General features: G+C 38.2%; 1 protein-coding gene across 1 annotated transcript in view; it reads left to right on the forward strand.

Annotated features, from left to right (window-relative positions):
• The first annotated feature begins 788 nt into the window (after nt 1-788).
• LOC129270761 (importin-13-like) overlaps nt 789-17,218 on the forward strand; it is a 45,512-nt gene continuing 29,082 nt past the window's right edge. Inside the window, exons 1-6 of the mRNA XM_064106563.1 lie at nt 789-972; nt 3,361-3,486; nt 9,219-9,277; nt 12,305-12,413; nt 14,181-14,333; nt 16,109-16,181. Coding sequence (XP_063962633.1) covers nt 907-972; nt 3,361-3,486; nt 9,219-9,277; nt 12,305-12,413; nt 14,181-14,333; nt 16,109-16,181 — 586 coding nt within the window. The 5' untranslated portion in view covers nt 789-906. The remainder of the gene's footprint in view (nt 973-3,360; nt 3,487-9,218; nt 9,278-12,304; nt 12,414-14,180; nt 14,334-16,108; nt 16,182-17,218) is intronic.

The following is a 17,218-nucleotide window of genomic DNA, read 5'->3' on the forward strand; positions in this document are numbered from 1 at the left end:
ATCCAAATTAATTTTTATTTACAGCGAAGTTCTTAAGTCGACACGATACCGTGACAGCGTATTGTGTAGCATTTTCATACACTGAAATTGCACCCTACATGTAGTATTGGCTAATGTGATTAAAGGTGATGGAAAAACAACACTTGCTTGTATGTTCCAGTTGATCATAAAGTCGTGCATAACTTTATAAACAGCTTTTTGAATCTATTATACATGCATGAAGTTTACATTTACATGTACATATGAAAACCCAAGCATCGTGTATCAACAGTAAAGCCTAATGCCCCCACAATTAATGTGTGTACTGTGTATCAAAGAATTTACGTCTACAAGAACCTTGAGTAGTCAATTTTGGCCAAGTATTTTGATTTCAAGTTAACTTGCAATGAACAACACACCACCCCTTCCGATTGAACACTTGTAAAGATTGCCTTTAAAAGTACAGACGCTTTGTCTCGCTAACCCGCATTGTCACATCATTCAGCATTAGCAGATGTTTACATGAGGAGCAGTGCGTTGCCATGGAAACCGCCCATCACTCGCCATCTCGCAATAGGGCACGACGGTGCGTTCAACCCCGGCGCGACAACCTTCACACGAGCAGTGACACATACTGCACGAAGGGCTTACGCAAAAAACAAACTTCCCTTTCTCGTTAACTCCGCCCCGCATGCCACAAATTACCAGAAAACCACTTTAATTGTTCGTCAACCCTCTTTTTTTTTCTACATGTAATGACACAATTACGCCACCTACTTTTTTCCTCCCCTTCTCCTCTTCCCTTCTTTGTTGCTGCTGAACAGGAAGTGCAGGGCTTCAGGTGTCTGATTGGCTGACGTGAGCTGTGGACTTTTTTCCCCCCCTTTTGATATATCGAGGGTTGGTCGTTTGGCAGCAGCCTTCGGGATGGCTTCGGCGCTGCAAGGATCAGGAGAGACTCGGCCAGAAGTTAATTTGGATAACATCGAGAAGGTAAGCATGACGACTAAAGGTGAAGTGGACGATGCAGTCGCACCGGTAAGAACTTTCATAAAACTCCTTTATAAGCACATTTCAGTTGGGCACTTGGTCTCATTTTTCTCTTTCTGTTGGGCAATTTTTAATGGGCTTTGATATGCAACTCACTTCAGGTTCATACAGTAGTAAAAATAAGATTGTACTTTGTATTCCTGATTAGTGAAATTCATGCATTATGTTTATAAAACTAGTATAAATTGTACTATCATAGTCAGTATTGATATATTACATATCGGGAAAAATGTGTATTTCACTTTTTAAGGGCTACTTTTTAAAGCTCACTAGCCCCAATTTGCTATCATATTCTGTTTACCTCGACTCTATTGGAATTTCAGGGACTCTGTTTTTAGAAAGTAGTTTCCAGGGAATAAGGGTATTTAAATTTTTCTGTGGGTATGAAAGTTGTTTATGATATATTTGTCCTCTGTGAAAATATCTGTTACAAATGTTAAGCACACTAAAAACATGAATTGATGAGGTAGAGATTGTTTTGAATGAATGCATTGTGTGTAGCAGGCATATATAGATAATAAGAGGTACAAAAACAAGTACACACCTCAACAAAAAGTGGAATAAATTCACTCTTTTAAAATTGCTTAATAGTCAAGGGAAATTGCTCTAAAAGATGGAGTATGGTGGCGCATTTAAAGAGCTCATGCTTGTCATCTCAAAATTTCTGTAGACATTTTGAGGCACTGAACAATTTGGTGGATTTAAATTTCATTGAGATGCATTTGTTCTTAACAATTATTATCAAAGGTTCTGTATTTGTGTTTAACACAGAGATGCAATTAGCATTCAAGTGTCCTCTTATAATTATGAAAACAATTTGTTTGGAAGAATTTAGGTTTGCAGAGCATTTATGCCAAATACAGTACATGTACACTTTAAAATTTTGCTTAAGGCTTTGGATGACATTAAAAATAGATGGAAAATTAGTGCATCTGCGAAGACTACATGTTAGATTATTATTGTTGTTTTCATTGTTATTTATCGGTGCACATTATCTACACAAGAACATTCCATAAACAATTATAACTGATATAATTTCCTTAGAAATTATGTGAGCTGTATTTTGATCCATTTTGTTTGAAAAGCCCTGCAATGTTTTCTTAGTGGGCAGTTGACATGACACAACCCATTGCACATTCTTCATTTCCTGTGGAGCATGTTACTGTGATTGATTCTATTTTTTTAGGTGATCCTTGAGCAACATACATCAGTACATGTCGGTGTGAAAGAGACAGTGATGTTGTGACAGACCGTGGTCATACATGTATTTGCACATTCTTTTCGCTCTCCACTCCTTCAGGAACATGCTCTTTATCTCTATGATATTTGTTTACCAAGGTAATCCGTGAGCTGTATTTATCTGCTGATGTGACCAATTCTACTCTGCTGTTCCAGTTCGACTATGATGTTGTGACCGTCTGTGTTCATAAACCTACATGTATATGCACATTTTCCACTCCTTGAGGTCTATTGAGGAGCATGAAACCTCAATGATGAATTTGTTTTCCCTGGCAATCCATGAGCTGTATTACAATCCATCTGCTGATGTTAGCAATTCTACTCTGCTGTTTCAGTTCGACTGATATTCTGACCATCTGTGTTTAGAAACCTGTATGTACATTTCCCACTCCTTGAGGAGCATTAAACCTCAACGATAAATTTGTTTTCCTAGGCTATTCATGAGCTGTATTACGATCCATCTGCTGATGTTAACAATTCTACTCTGCTGTGTCAGTTCGACTATGATATTGTGACCATCTGTGTTCATAAACCTGTACTGTATGTACATTTTCCACTCCTTGAGGAGCATGCATTAAACCTCAATGATGAATTTGTTTTCCCTGGCAATCCATGAGCTGTATTACAATCTTTCTGCTGATGTGAACAATTCTACACTTCTCTGCCAGTTCGACCATGCTATTGTGACCGTCTGTGTTCATAAACCTGTACTGTATGTACATTTTCCACTCCTTGAGGAGCATGCCATTAACCTCAATGATAATTTTTTTTCCTAGGCAATCCATGAGCTGTATTACGATCCGTCTGCTGATGTGAACAATTCTACACTTCTCTGCCAGTTCGACCATGCTATTGTGACCGTCTGTATTCATAAACCTGTACTGTATATACATTTTCCACTCCTTGAGGAGCATGCCATTAACCTCAATGATAAATTTGTTTTCCTAGGCAATCCATGAGCTGTACTACGATCCGACTGCTGATGTGAACAATTCTACTCTGCGCTGACCGTCTGTGTTCAAAACCTATATGCATATTTTCCACTCCTTGAGGAGCATGCCATTAACCTCAACGATAAATTTGTTTTCCTAGGCAATCCACGAGCTGTACTACGATCCTTCTGCTGATGTAAAAGATTCTGCTCAACGTTGGCTTCTCATGGCTCAAAGGTCTCCTCAAGCATGGCAGTTTGCCTGGGCCCTTCTTGATCACAACAAGGTATGGTAGCCATAAAGGTCAAATTCCATTGGCCTGAAATTCCCTGCTTTTGCTTTGACTGGTCTATTATCAATTGGTCTAATGCTACTTCGTCCAATTACCAACTCGTCTACTTTCATTTGGTCTACCATCAGTTTGTCCACTATCCGCATGGTCTAATTGCCATTTTTCCCACTCACCATTTCGTCTAATAACCAATTGGTCCAATAGCCATTTAGTCCATATACCATTTGGTCTAATTGGAATAAGTGTTGATTGGGCAAAGTGAAAGAAAATTAAATGGATATTAGGCCAAATGGTTATTTGACGAAATGGTCATAGACAAACTGGTGATTAGATGAATTCAGATGATTGGGCCAAATGGTTATTGGACCAAATGGTTGTTAGACGAAATGTTGATGGACGGAAGGGCATTAGACTATTAGCCCATGTGATGGGTGGAAGAGTTGGCAATAGACGAATTGGCAATTTGCCGTATTTATGCGACATCATATTAAAGCTAGAATCACAAACACGAATCATAATTCAGAAAACAAACAAAATCACAGTAACTGCAGAATCGATCGGGGACATGAACTCTCTCACCAATAATGGTAGTGTGCAGTTTGACATAGGAGGTATAGGTAAACTGATATGTGGGTTTGAATTGCATAAGATACACAATGTTGATTTTCAATTCATGTGTATGGCTACTGTGTAAAGCAAAAGGAGAGAGTACCACTTGTACATGTAGCTTGCAGTTTGGCATGAACGCGGAAGTAGGCTGGCATAATGACGTCTTTCATGATTCAAATCACTGCGTTTTAATCACCCTTTTTCGAACATGTTTCTAGAGAAACGTCTTTCCAAATGTTGGTTTTTTTGTTTCATGTTGGTAGTTTAAAACAAGTTTACTTTAATACATTTGAGTAAAAGCAACGTAATTCTGCTGACACGTCTTTCAAAATGTGTTTCAAATCACGATTCTTGGGTAAAAAAAGTGGTGCATAAACGCACCCATAGATGGTATTGAATAGCAGCTTGAAAAAGTGATTTATGCAGATTTCATGCATTAATTACACTCGTTTCAGCACATACATGTACATGTACATTGTATGTTGGGAAGGAGTCCAGGAATGGGTACACGCTTTTATCTTCGCACTCACTAATCTAGGGAGAAATGATTTGGCAAAACAAAAGTAACTGCATGGTACACCTCTTTTCATGCGCGCAGATAATATACCTCAGTCACATTTGTCTTACGGCAGGCATACTCTGGGCCGTAATACATGTACATGTACCTGCCGTAGTATTTGTCAAAAACCTACGGCTGCCGCAGGGTCGCCCTACGGAGACAGTACGTCATCATTTCAAGGACATACGTCAGCCGCAGATTTTCTGTCTCTGTAAAATTAAAAATACGCCGTGCGGCGTCCCTAATGTATATGACTGCTACATGTACAGTAAGTTGCCCTGAAAACTTCTATGGTGACCGTAGAATTGCTACTTGCCTTCAATAGAGATTTGAGAATCAACGGCGGCCGCGACAAATGTGTCAGAGGTATTAGCTCTCACTAATCATGTCCGTCATAAGGTTAAATAAAGTGCTTGTATATAAGTTCAAAACATTGAGCTTGTGAATGCTGTAACCATGGAAACAAGCCCCAATTTGGGCCCTGTGACATTAAAAAACATGCTTTTATCATCGGTGCATGAAATCTGCATGAACCATTGTTCCAAACCACTGTAATTCAAAATGACTATAGAGCTCACATGACCTTGGAAAATGTATGCCCTGCGTGAATCAGAAATGTTCCTGATGACTGGTGTTAAGGAGAGTGCTGTGCACTTTAGTCCATTTCCTCAACCTGTCTGAGACACAAACCACATACATTACCCTGGTTTCAATTTAAAGGAAGAGCCAACTTTTCCACCTCTATTCATGCCAAATTGCATTTGGTTTAAGTACACAATGACAAATTACTGTGTTATTTCATGCAACTTTAACGAGGGTTGATTTAATATGAAAATGCTTTGACAAAATCTGTAGCCCCCTTTTGTATTTTCCCCTGCTAGACAGTGACTTGAGGGAAAATTTTGTGGGAAGAAATACATATGGGGAGCATTTTATGAAAGGACTTGTAGGATGTTTTATCCAACGAAGTATAGTCAGACCAAGGAAAGCTATCAGATCTTACAAATTTTTAGATGACAAATATTGATGAAAAGACACTCATCTACTTGCCATACTTGCAAAAAGTAAGGGGGGGGGGTAAGGTCTCTCACCCCAGGATCCGCAGAACCTGGACCATAGAATGATGAATTTCAGGAAAGCATCTTTATTGCAAAATTGTTTGGTCTTGGAATTATGTTTTGCATAAATTCTCGATTTTTCCCCCAAAATATTAATTTTAGCCTCAGTGGTCATTCATAGGGTTTTTGGTTATGCGTTGTGGCCCTTTATAGCGGATAAGTCTCCTGAATTTGAAACAATGTTGTGGGTTTCAAATTCCAGCCATGGCGTAATATCCTTCACTAAGAAACTAATCCACATGCTCAACTCGGGTGAAGTTTTAATAGGTACTGTACTTTAAACGGCTGTGGGGCTGAAGCCGGGGTAATAATATCCAAGTTCTTTAGAAGCGCATCGGGACATTATACCAAAATATGATGTGCCCTATACAAAAACTGTGTATTATTTCTTAATTGTTATCGGCCAAAAAGAATTATGTCAATGCGAATCCTACCTCGGCCTCCAGAAATACATGCAACTCATGATTTTCTTTGAAATACAGGACACAGACTTAATACGGGAGGAGTGAATGAGTGGTCAGAATAGATAGGAAGTATGGTGGTGACAAATTGATATGCCAAACTCGCTTAGATTATTAGGGGTGGAAGATTAGTGTTAATCCACTGGGTAAGTCAGGGGGCAAGGGAGGGAGTAAATGACTAATCTTGTCTAGACTGGTTACTCTGAGATCTTGAATCATCCCTATTTAGTAGACTGATAATCACTCAGCAGTTTATATGCAGATGTACAATATCAGCTCTGCGCACATTGTACTTCAATGGAAATTTGATGCCTCTGTTATTGGAATTGTTCTATCCCTTGTTCAGACATACAAAATTAATTGGTGAAACATTGTACAGTGATCGGGAGAACAATTACATGAGGGCCTAGGGTGAATTTGCCCCCAAAATGCTTAAAAGAGCCCTTGAAAATCCCCTTTCTCTGTAACATTTAAGGACGTTCCACAGTTAAAGTGAAATCCATGTCATTTTCACCAAACTTTGCACATAGATACTTTAGAACCTTAATATTCGAAATATGCAAAAATTAACATAGATCCATGTGCTTGATTTTTTGCTATAGAGCTTCAAAGTTCACCCAAATTGATGTTCTTAAAAATTGCGCATTCAAAAGAATTTGGCATTTTTAGACCACCCAAGATTACTACAATGAGTTTAAACCTCTATTACTCAGTCAAAATACATGAAAAAGTCATCAAATTTCGCAAAAGAGTTAATAATTGTATCGTTAGAATGGAGAATCTATTTATAGTGCTATTTGTTTGCAATTTTAAGTTTAACAGCACTGTCATTTCTTAAAAATTGCGTAAAAGATAACAAAATCCCAATCTAAAAAATGTGAAATTTCAGTTACAAACTACAAACGTACAATAAATGCTGCACTTTATTCAAAATCCATGTCATTTTCACCAAAATTTGCAGAGTTGTAGAGGAAGGTATACCTAAGTGGTACAAACATTAAAAAATAGGGGTTCATGTGCTTGTTTTTAAACTATCATCATTTTTATTAGAGCAAATGTGCTTTTTAAAACACCAAAAATGCGCCGAATGCTTTGTATCTATGTGAAGAAAAAATTAAAACCACTCTACCATTTATTCAAACTCGGGGTAATATTCGTGATTCTTGGCAGCACTGCAGAGTAAAGTATTTTGAAATTGTAGAGAATGTTTTTTTGAATGGTCCATGGAATAATTCCACATTATAGCTTCATGAAATAACACATCGGATCTGCAGTTAAAGTGCAGAAGATGAGAAAAATCAGCTCATACCCGCAGCTAATTAATCACCTGTTCATCCATTGTGACGTCAGCGCGCAGAGTGTAAACTATGCGCAGATCATAATGCGCACAAACATAACTGTGGAACGTCCTTAAAGCCTTTCAATAATTGCAGATTTATTTTAGGCAGTAGGTTTAATATGAAAAGTAGCCCCTGAAATTGAAAAATCTTTTTTTTTTTCACTGTATTAAAGTGATAGAAATGATCTACAGGTACATGTACTAGTACCTGTGCATGGTCTGAATGCAGACTTAAAAAAGATTAAACAATAATAAAATTGGAGTGAGAGCATTACATGTATTTAGAACAATATTGTTATATTGCTTTATTTCCTCTCATACATGTACTTGAACTCCCTTATTTCTTTTTAATTTAACTGGTTTATGCTCAAGTTGATATTTTGATTTTTATATGCTATGTAACTACAAGAATATTTATTAGGAGGCTGCACTCTACAAGCTTCTCTTTTTAGCAGCCTCCTCCATTTCCAACCTGATATGTAATAATCTTGAATATAATTTTGTACAGGGATACTTGAAATATGTTTTGTTATTTATATGTCAAAATGTACAAAACAAATTGTATTTGTTGAAAATGGAAATACACAAAATGAAATGAAATGAATATTAGAGGTTCACTCTCAATCTGCAAATAGAAAGAAATAAAGTTTACTCAAATAACTTAATTAAAAAATTTGATTACAAAACAAAGGGCGTTAATTCTTTGACTGAAAGGCTCAGTTCTAAGAAAAGGCTCATACTGCACATAAATCAACAAACCCCTTTATCTCCAAGAGATAATTGAGTTTGAAAAGGGCCAGCTCGCCTTCGGTAGGAGATAATCAATTTTGAAAATACTTCCTGTGCATAATCTTCAAATAATGGCCACATCCCTTTTTCTTAACATTGCACTGGACAGTTTAGCTTCACCTGGGGTTTCCCCTTTAATACAAATGCTTGAAAGTCTTCCATATTAAGCCCTATACAAGTTACACCCTATCCTTTGTAATACATTAACTCATCCCTAAACCAACAATTTGTTTCAATTAGATCTTGACGTCAGCTCTTCCATTTTTGGCATTGTATGTCAATAGACTCCTAATCATTTCTTTTGTCTTTGATTCATCATGTCTTTGTCTTCAAAAGCAAATTTTATTGGTTGCAAGCCAGATATGCAAAATTTAATAGAAAATTCAAACCAAGAATTCACACAATTTCGACTTACATTTACACATGTATTAAAGTCAATTACGTCATTATTGGCATGTACAGGGTATGTCATTTAATTATCATTTACATCATATTAGTGTTGTAATGTTCTACATGTATGTTTTTTCTCGTCAATGTTTCTTTTCGGTCGATGCAATTCTATTCTGTAGCAGTGTTGTGGCTTAGTGGATAATTCTCCGGACATTAAACCACAAGTTCTGGTCATTGCACTTTTGCATTCAAGTTGAAGCATCACTGACCACAAAGCACATACATGTATGCAATATACAGCTAACCTATTTTATCTATTACCATCTTGATATGAAATAAAAGGAAGATTTTGCTGGCAAGTGAAGCTTTAGACTGAAATATGTATTAATGGACATGTTTTTAAAAATTCTGAACTTTTTTTGGATGAACCTTATTAAAGCATAATTTTGTTTGTCTTTCAGGCGCCTGAGGTGCAGTATTTTGGTGCTAGTGTCCTCCATAGTAAGATATCACGCAGTTGGTAAGTTGAATATATTCATTGCTCCTGATATGATAGAACGGTGAAATTTTCTGCAAATTGAAAGTCAGATACTCCAGGGAATCCTGGAAATTGGAAAAAAAGGTGAACAAATCTTGAAATCTGTGATAATGAAATTGATCCGATGGACCCCCCCCCCCCCCCCCGAGGGTGACACCCCCCCGAACCCCTCCCCCCCGCCATCAAAATACCTTGGCCCCTGGGGGGGTACTCGACCAAAAAAGTGGTAGGGGTGTGCCGCGGGCGAGACAAAAAACCGGGGCATTGGAGCGGGCTTATTGTAAAAAGGAGGGTCCTCGGAACGGGCTTCGGAACTACAAATGTTTGTGAAAACGGGGGTCCTTGGAACGGATCGCCAGCGTGTGAGCATGGTGAGTGCGTATGCATCCCTATCAAAGATCCCTATGGAACGGGCATGCGTGCATGATGCAGCTAGCCCGGTGGCATGGCCCCGGGTGCGCTCGCGCAGAGGCGATGGTCGGACAGCGCTTTGCGGCCGCTTTTCACCAAAATTGCAGCTCATTGTAGCAGATCAATGCGACCGGAACGGCGTAACGAAAAATATGCGAAGCTTTGGAGCGGATTTTTTTCTTCTTTTTCTTGACTCAAGACAAAAATGCTATGCCTTGGAACGGAAATTTGAGTGTAAAAATGGGGGTCCCCTCCGCGGCACATACCCACTATCCCCGGGCCTTGGCCCCACCAGTAATCATAGAGATAGTAGTTCTGACATAGTTGAAATAAGCCAAATAATATACAATAATGACAGTACATGTTTACTGTATATTCAATCACAGACACTTGCACCTGTATGTGAGCATCCCTGTACAGGTTTGAAGCTTGATAAAAAGGAACTGTCAAGAGAATGGTTTGCTTATTTTGATAAGTGCTGAGCAACTACCCTGTCTCTGCCAGAACTGATTGGCAAATAATCTTTATTAAATACAAGCCCTTTGATGGCATTTAGTTGGATTGATTGACTGATTGGCAATTAATCTTTATTAAATACAAGCCCTTTGATGGCATTTAGTTGGATTGTAGTACAGTTGATTTTGTCATAGTTACAACAACTAGGCCAATATTTTGAACTCTGGTTAAACTTAACCCTATCTGGGGGGGAGGCCTCGGAGGCCCCTCTCAACGATTTGCGCAATATTTTTGCCGCGCAAAACAGAGATATACAAAAGAAATTTGCAAAAAACAATATAATACATTTTTTCACGTTCAATTGTTAAGAATACCACAAAAAGTTTCTACACCAAAAATGAGAACATTTGGAGCTTTATGTAGGGTAAAAGTATGATTTTGCATACTAATTAAGCATAAATTAGCATAATCAATTAATAGCGATTTGCATGAAATAAATTAATACAGAATTTTGTAGATTATGTCCCAGGCAACCAGCGTGCCAATTTCTGGTGCGATTGCGCAATCGACGGCCGAAATCTCCCAAAATATCCCAGCCTAGATAGGATTAAACCTAAATCATAAAGTGGGAGCAAAGTACACTAAAATGTGTTTTCTCATTGTTTTATGTCAAAGAAAAATGTTACAAAATGATAAAGAAAAAGGAGTGCCAAATAAAATTGTTCTTTTACATTGAACATTTTGTGCCAGAGATGTCACATTTGGCTATCCATTGATAGTTAAACCACAGCTTTAAACCTCAGTTTATAAAACTAAACATGAGTTCAGAGAACCGGCTATATTGTTGTAGCTTTGCCTGTGGGGACCACAGAAACAGTCGGCAAGCCCTCAAAAAGTGGCTTCTTTTATCCAAGTGATATTCATGACGAGTGGTTTTGCATTGTTAATGAGCTTGGTGCGGACCAAAACACCTCTTTTTAGTCGGCCATTGCTGCTCTAAATATTAACCAAATTTGATGTGTTTGGTATCTTTATAAAGAAGAAAAATCATTCTTTCAGGTCATGTGTTTGGATTTTTTAAAAGATGTTGTAATATAGGGGAAACTTTTGATCTAAAACATGAAACAAAATAATTATTTTCATGCAACAAAAGTTGTTGTTTTTACCCTTAATTTTCTGTTTGAGCACAAATGATTTTTAAATTATGATAAAGCTGAAGATCTAAGCTTTAATATGATATAACTTTTATAAGAAGAGGTATTTTAGATGGGTCAGCAGCCAGCTTTTCATAGGCCATGTACATTTAGCAGCTCAAAAACAAGAATACTGCTCTCTGATTGGTCATAGAGACCACACACCCACGCAAATTCCAATGTTCCCCCCACACTGGGCCTCTGAAGGTCACACTCACCATGTGGTAATCTCTTCAAATTACCCGCGTCTGTTGTTTTGAAAACATTCAGCCAATCAGAACTCTAGATTTTATGCTACTCAGAAATTTCAGAAATTTCGTCTTGCATCTTGATGGAAAAGGCTGGCTGCTGACCCATCTAAAAGGTGTCACATATCAAGAGTGACATTGTATGAAAGTAGCGAGTTTGAGCTTTCTGATGATATAAATTTATTAATGTTTGTGCCCAAAACACAAAATTTGGCACAATTTGCAAGAGAAAACAGAGGAAGAAAACTCTGTTTGAGGCCACTTTTCAGGCCTGAAATTCACCTATTTATCAAAATATTTTATTAAAAAGAAATGACCAATATGAAAGAGTAACGTTTACTCTTTCCTATGGTACAAAAATAATCAATTTTACTTAAGGAGAAAATGGTTAAATTCTTTGAGAAAAAAGTCTCACAATTCACGAGATTTTGTAGGGATATGAATTCAGCCACAAGAGGACTTGGATAAATCTTGCTCATTTGCTCATTAACATAGGGGCTTGCAGACTGACTGGAAAGGATTTATTTACAAGTACATGTAGTCCTGAGCAATTTGAATAGAAGGGTACAGTACATGTATATCGTATCATCCTGTATGAAATTGCTTTGACTAATTGAATATTCAACTATCAATGGGACGTTTATTTACTCTGTATGCAAATGTTATTGTACTTTTTCTTGATTTTGATTGCTTTGTTACAGGCCAGAGGTACCCTCCGAGCAGTATGAAATGCTGCGCACTCAGCTCTTTCAACAGATCTTCAACTCGGCCTTAGGAACACGTATCGTCCTCACAAGATTATGTGTTGCAGTAAGTTGATAAGATCCAAGTGGATGAAGGATCATGTCATCGTTGTGTCATCGTTGTATTAAAAGTGATAGCAAGAAAGCTTTAACCTTATATTGCCTGGGCTATTTTGAAATTGCATAGCCCAGGGGTGGCAAAATAAGCCCCCCCCCCCTCAGATCTCGGCTGTTGAATGTGTGATTGCAATGAAAATTGACATGCACTATCTCTACAATTCAATTGTACTAAAAATTATTCAAATTTATATTTGATTAATTATGCTAAATAATGCTTAAAGGAGAATGAAACCCTTGAAACCAGCTGAATTCATATCAAAGAGAAAAATCAAAGAAACATATTGTTGAAAGTTTGAGGAAGATTGAATGAATAATAAGAAAGTTATGAGCATTTGAATATTGAGATCACTAATGCCATGTAGTTCCTCCCATTGGCAATGCGACCAAGATCTGTGATGTCACACACGTACAACTCCCTCATTACTTTAGTACTTATTTCACTTATATTCTCACTTTTATAGAGTCTATCACAAGGTGAGGTGTTCTCTTTATGAGAGTACAAGTACAGAGGTTTCACAACATTATATCATTGATGAATCATTTGTCATATGATTAGAATGAGCAAATAGAGATGTTTTGGGGTATATTTTCAGTGTCCAAAAGGGGAGAGTTGTTCATCTGTGACATAATAGATCTTGGTCGCATTGCCAATGAGATGGATCACCATAGCATTAGTGATCTCGACATTCAAATGCTCATAACTCTTCTATTGCTAGTCCTATTTTACTTAAACTTTTGTTGATCTTATTCTTTGATTTTTCTGCTTTCACAAAAGTTAACTTGCTCCAAGAGTTTCATTCTCCTTTAAAATCGTAATTTGGCTGTAAATCTTTAAATATAGCCCCAAAACTGCTATAGATTAATCATTAAAAATTTTGATGAGGGGGGGGGGGATGTTTTGATGTTTTTTGTTGTTTTTGCCTCCCCCCCCCCTCCAGGCTGGATAAGGTGAAGGCCTTCCTCTTTTTGTCATTACTGAATAATTTCCTCTGGTCTGATTTGGGGCTAATTGCATAAAGAGTTGTGATCTAATGCAAATCAAAAAATCAAACGCAACTCGATTTCCGACCAATCCAAACCACACATTAGGAACTTGCCCTTGATTCATTTTTTTAATTGCGATCAAACACGACTCTTTCTTCCACTGGCCCCTGGTCCAGTATTGCCCGAGTCCAGCAAAGTTATTCCATGGCACAGTTTGAATGGCTGAGTCCCAATATACCGCTATACAGTGCGTCCCACAAAAAAACGAAACCGAGATTTATCGATGATTTATCATAACTTTATCACAAATACAATAGACAAATGATCCACCATTGTAAAGCTTAGAATCTCCTCTTTCATCTGAAATTACTTAGATTATTTCTCATTCACGCATGAGTGAGCAAAAGCAATTTGAAGAGGGGATACCAAAAAGTCAATTGCTTTTCACAAAGTCTGGTGTCAGCAAATTGTAATCTACATCTTCTGAGATAAATCATCGCTTCATCTTGGTTTCATTTTTTCTGGGACGCACTGTATTGCAAGGCATTCAATTGCTTTTCACAAAGTCTGGTGTCAGCAAATTGTAATCTACATCTTCTGAGAAAATCAAGAAAGACTGACTTAAAAACTAAAATTTTCATCAGTCGTGAACTTTTCTTCAAATTTTCTTGTCTAAATTCACTGTAAATTAGTATGACTCATAAAACATTGTCTTTGATTCCATTCACAGCTTTCATCGTTCGCTTTGAGTACGATGCCTGATATATGGCCCGATGCTGTTAAGAGTATAATAGAGACGTTTCAACAAGCCCACACGCCTCATCTAGACTCCATGCATAGATGTGCCGCTCTCCTCGAGTTACTAACAGTCTTACCCGAAGAGGTAAGTTACTACTACTACTACTACTACTACTATCTACTACTACTACTACTACTACTACTACTACTACTACTACTACTACTACTACTACTACTCCTACTCCTACTCCTACTCCTACTCCTACTCCTACTCCTACTCCTACTCCTACTCCTACTCCTACTCCTACTCCTACTCCTACTCCTACTCCTACTCCTACTCCTACTCCTACTCCTACTCCTACTCCTACTCCTACTCCTACTCCTACTCCTACTCCTACTCCTACTCCTACTCCTACTCCTCCTCCTCCTCCTCCTCCTCCTCCTCCTCCTCCTCCTCCTCCTCCTCCTCCTCCTCCTCCTCCTCCTCCTCCTCCTCCTCCTCCTCCTCCTCCTCCTCCTCCTCCTCCTCCTCCTCCTCCTCCTCCTCCTCCTCCTCCTCCTCCTCCTCCTCCTCCTCCTCCTCCTCCTCCTCCTCCTCCTCCTCCTCCTCCTCCTCCTCCTCCTCCTCCTCCTCCTCCTCCTCCTCCTCCTCCTCCTCCTCCTCCTCCTCCTCCTCCTCCTCCTCCTCCTCCTCCTCCTCCTCCTCCTCCTCCTCCTCCTCCTCCTCCTCCTCCTCCTCCTCCTCCTCCTCCTCCTCCTCCTCCTCCTCCTCCTCCTCCTCCTCCTCCTCCTCCTCCTCCTCCTCCTCCTCCTCCTCCTCCTCCTCCTCCTCCTCCTCCTCCTCCTCCTCCTCCTCCTCCTCCTCCTCCTCCTCCTCCTCCTCCTCCTCCTCCTCCTCCTCCTCCTCCTCCTCCTCCTCCTCCTCCTCCTCCTCCTCCTCCTCCTCCTCCTCCTCCTCCTCCTCCTCCTCCTCCTCCTCCTCCTCCTCCTCCTCCTCCTCCTCCTCCTCCTCCTCCTCCTCCTCCTCCTCCTCCTCCTCCTCCTCCTCCTCCTCCTCCTCCTCCTCCTCCTCCTACTCCTACTCCTACTCCTACTCCTACTCCTACTCCTATACTACTGCTGCTGCTGCTGCTACTACTACTACTACTACTACTACTACTACTACTACTACTTCTACATGTACTACTACTACTACTTCTACTTCTACTTCTACTTCTACTTTACTTCTACTTCTACTTCTACTTCTACTTCTACTTCTACTTCTACTTCTACTTCTACTACTACTACTACTACATGTACTTCTACTTCTACTACTACTACTTATTAATAATAATAAGAATTATAATGATAATAATAATAATAAACGATATATTCACCCAGGGTAGCCACTTCGGTTCCGAAAACTGTTCTCCCAGCGGACCCTGCTATTATTATTACCCGGCTAAGCTAGGCTACCGATTCAGGTGCACACAGCTTTTTGAGGAATTACTGTGACATTTTGAACATTTTTTTTAACAGAACCAGTTGCTTCAGTATGTGGTTCAAGCTGATCAAAAAACTCAACAATACACGTATATCACCAGTGTTATTTCCGTTTACACATTTTGACCTTGAAAGGTATATTTTTTGTGAGAAACAACCAGTGTAAAATATTCAATAAGAATCTGGGTTGGTATATACTTTCCGGTGCTTTTTCAACCTTTAAAAAAGAAAACATTAAATGCATGATTTAAAAATTTGTTCTATGTACAGATTTGGATTTGTTATGATTTTATTTAGAACTATGTTTTTAATAATCTAATGAAGCCGAAAGCCTACATGTACATGACTACTATATACAGTATTTGATTCTTTCTTTATCATTGCCTGTTTTATTGTGTATTTGGTGTTTTCTTTTGATTTGTTTATGTACAAATGTAGTTCCAAACAGCACCAATGTCTCAACACAGGAAGGGTACAGTGAGACATGAGCTAGAGAAAGGCATGGTTCATGGTAAGGCGTCCTGTTTATACTTTATTTTTGCAGACTTCATGGCCCGTATTCTGAAGTCGGGTTTAACTTAGACCATGGTCTAACTCTGTGCTAAAATTATGGGAAGCCAAAAGTGCCAAAATTTTTATGAAGTTGTATGTTTCTTATATTAACTATGCTCTTTCCTGATTCTTCAATGGTAAAGACAAAGTATTTATACTTCCTAGACAATTATGAATGATTTGAGAGCTAAATGAGTTGAAATATGATATCTCTACTGTTAGTGATTTATGTAACAATTGGCTATCCATACTTAAACCGCAACTTTAAACCTGAGTTTAAGTTAAACCCGACTTCAGAATACGGGCCTATGTATACATCCTTCATACTTTTGATGATTATTCCAATTGTTAATGTAGTTACAATACTGTTTTGCTGATATGACTAGATGTACATGTACTAATTGTCATCATACACTGTAATTATTGTTTAAAGGACAAGTCCACCCCAACAAACAGTTGATTTGAATAAAGAGAGAAAATCCAACAAGCATAACACTGAAAATTTCATCAAAATCGGATGTAAAATAAGAAAGTTATGACATTTTAAAATTTCGCTTAATTTCACAAAACATTTATATGCACATCCTAGTCGGTATGCAAATGAGGAGACTGATGACATCATCCACTCACTATTTCTTTTGTATTTTCTTATATGAAATAAGAAATGTTCTAATGTTCTCCTCATTGTCAAGTGAAACAAAGATTAATTCCTCCTTGAACATGTGGAGTTAGCATTGTTTTAATACTTTATGGTTCAGTCAAGTTGATCCTTATTGTCAAATCTGTATAAAATGAAATACTGTATAATTCAAAAAATAAAAAACAAAAGAAATAATGAGTGAGGGACATCGTCGACTACCTTCTATTTTGCATGTCACTGAGTTGTGCAAGCCATATAACTGTTTTGTGAAAATTAAGCGAAAATTTAAAATGTCATAACTTTCTTATTTTACATCCGATTTTGATAAAATTTTCAGTTTTATGCTAGTTTGATTT

Source organism: Lytechinus pictus, chromosome 11 (genome assembly GCF_037042905.1).
Source record: "Lytechinus pictus isolate F3 Inbred chromosome 11, Lp3.0, whole genome shotgun sequence".
Lineage (NCBI taxonomy): Eukaryota > Metazoa > Echinodermata > Echinoidea > Temnopleuroida > Toxopneustidae > Lytechinus > Lytechinus pictus.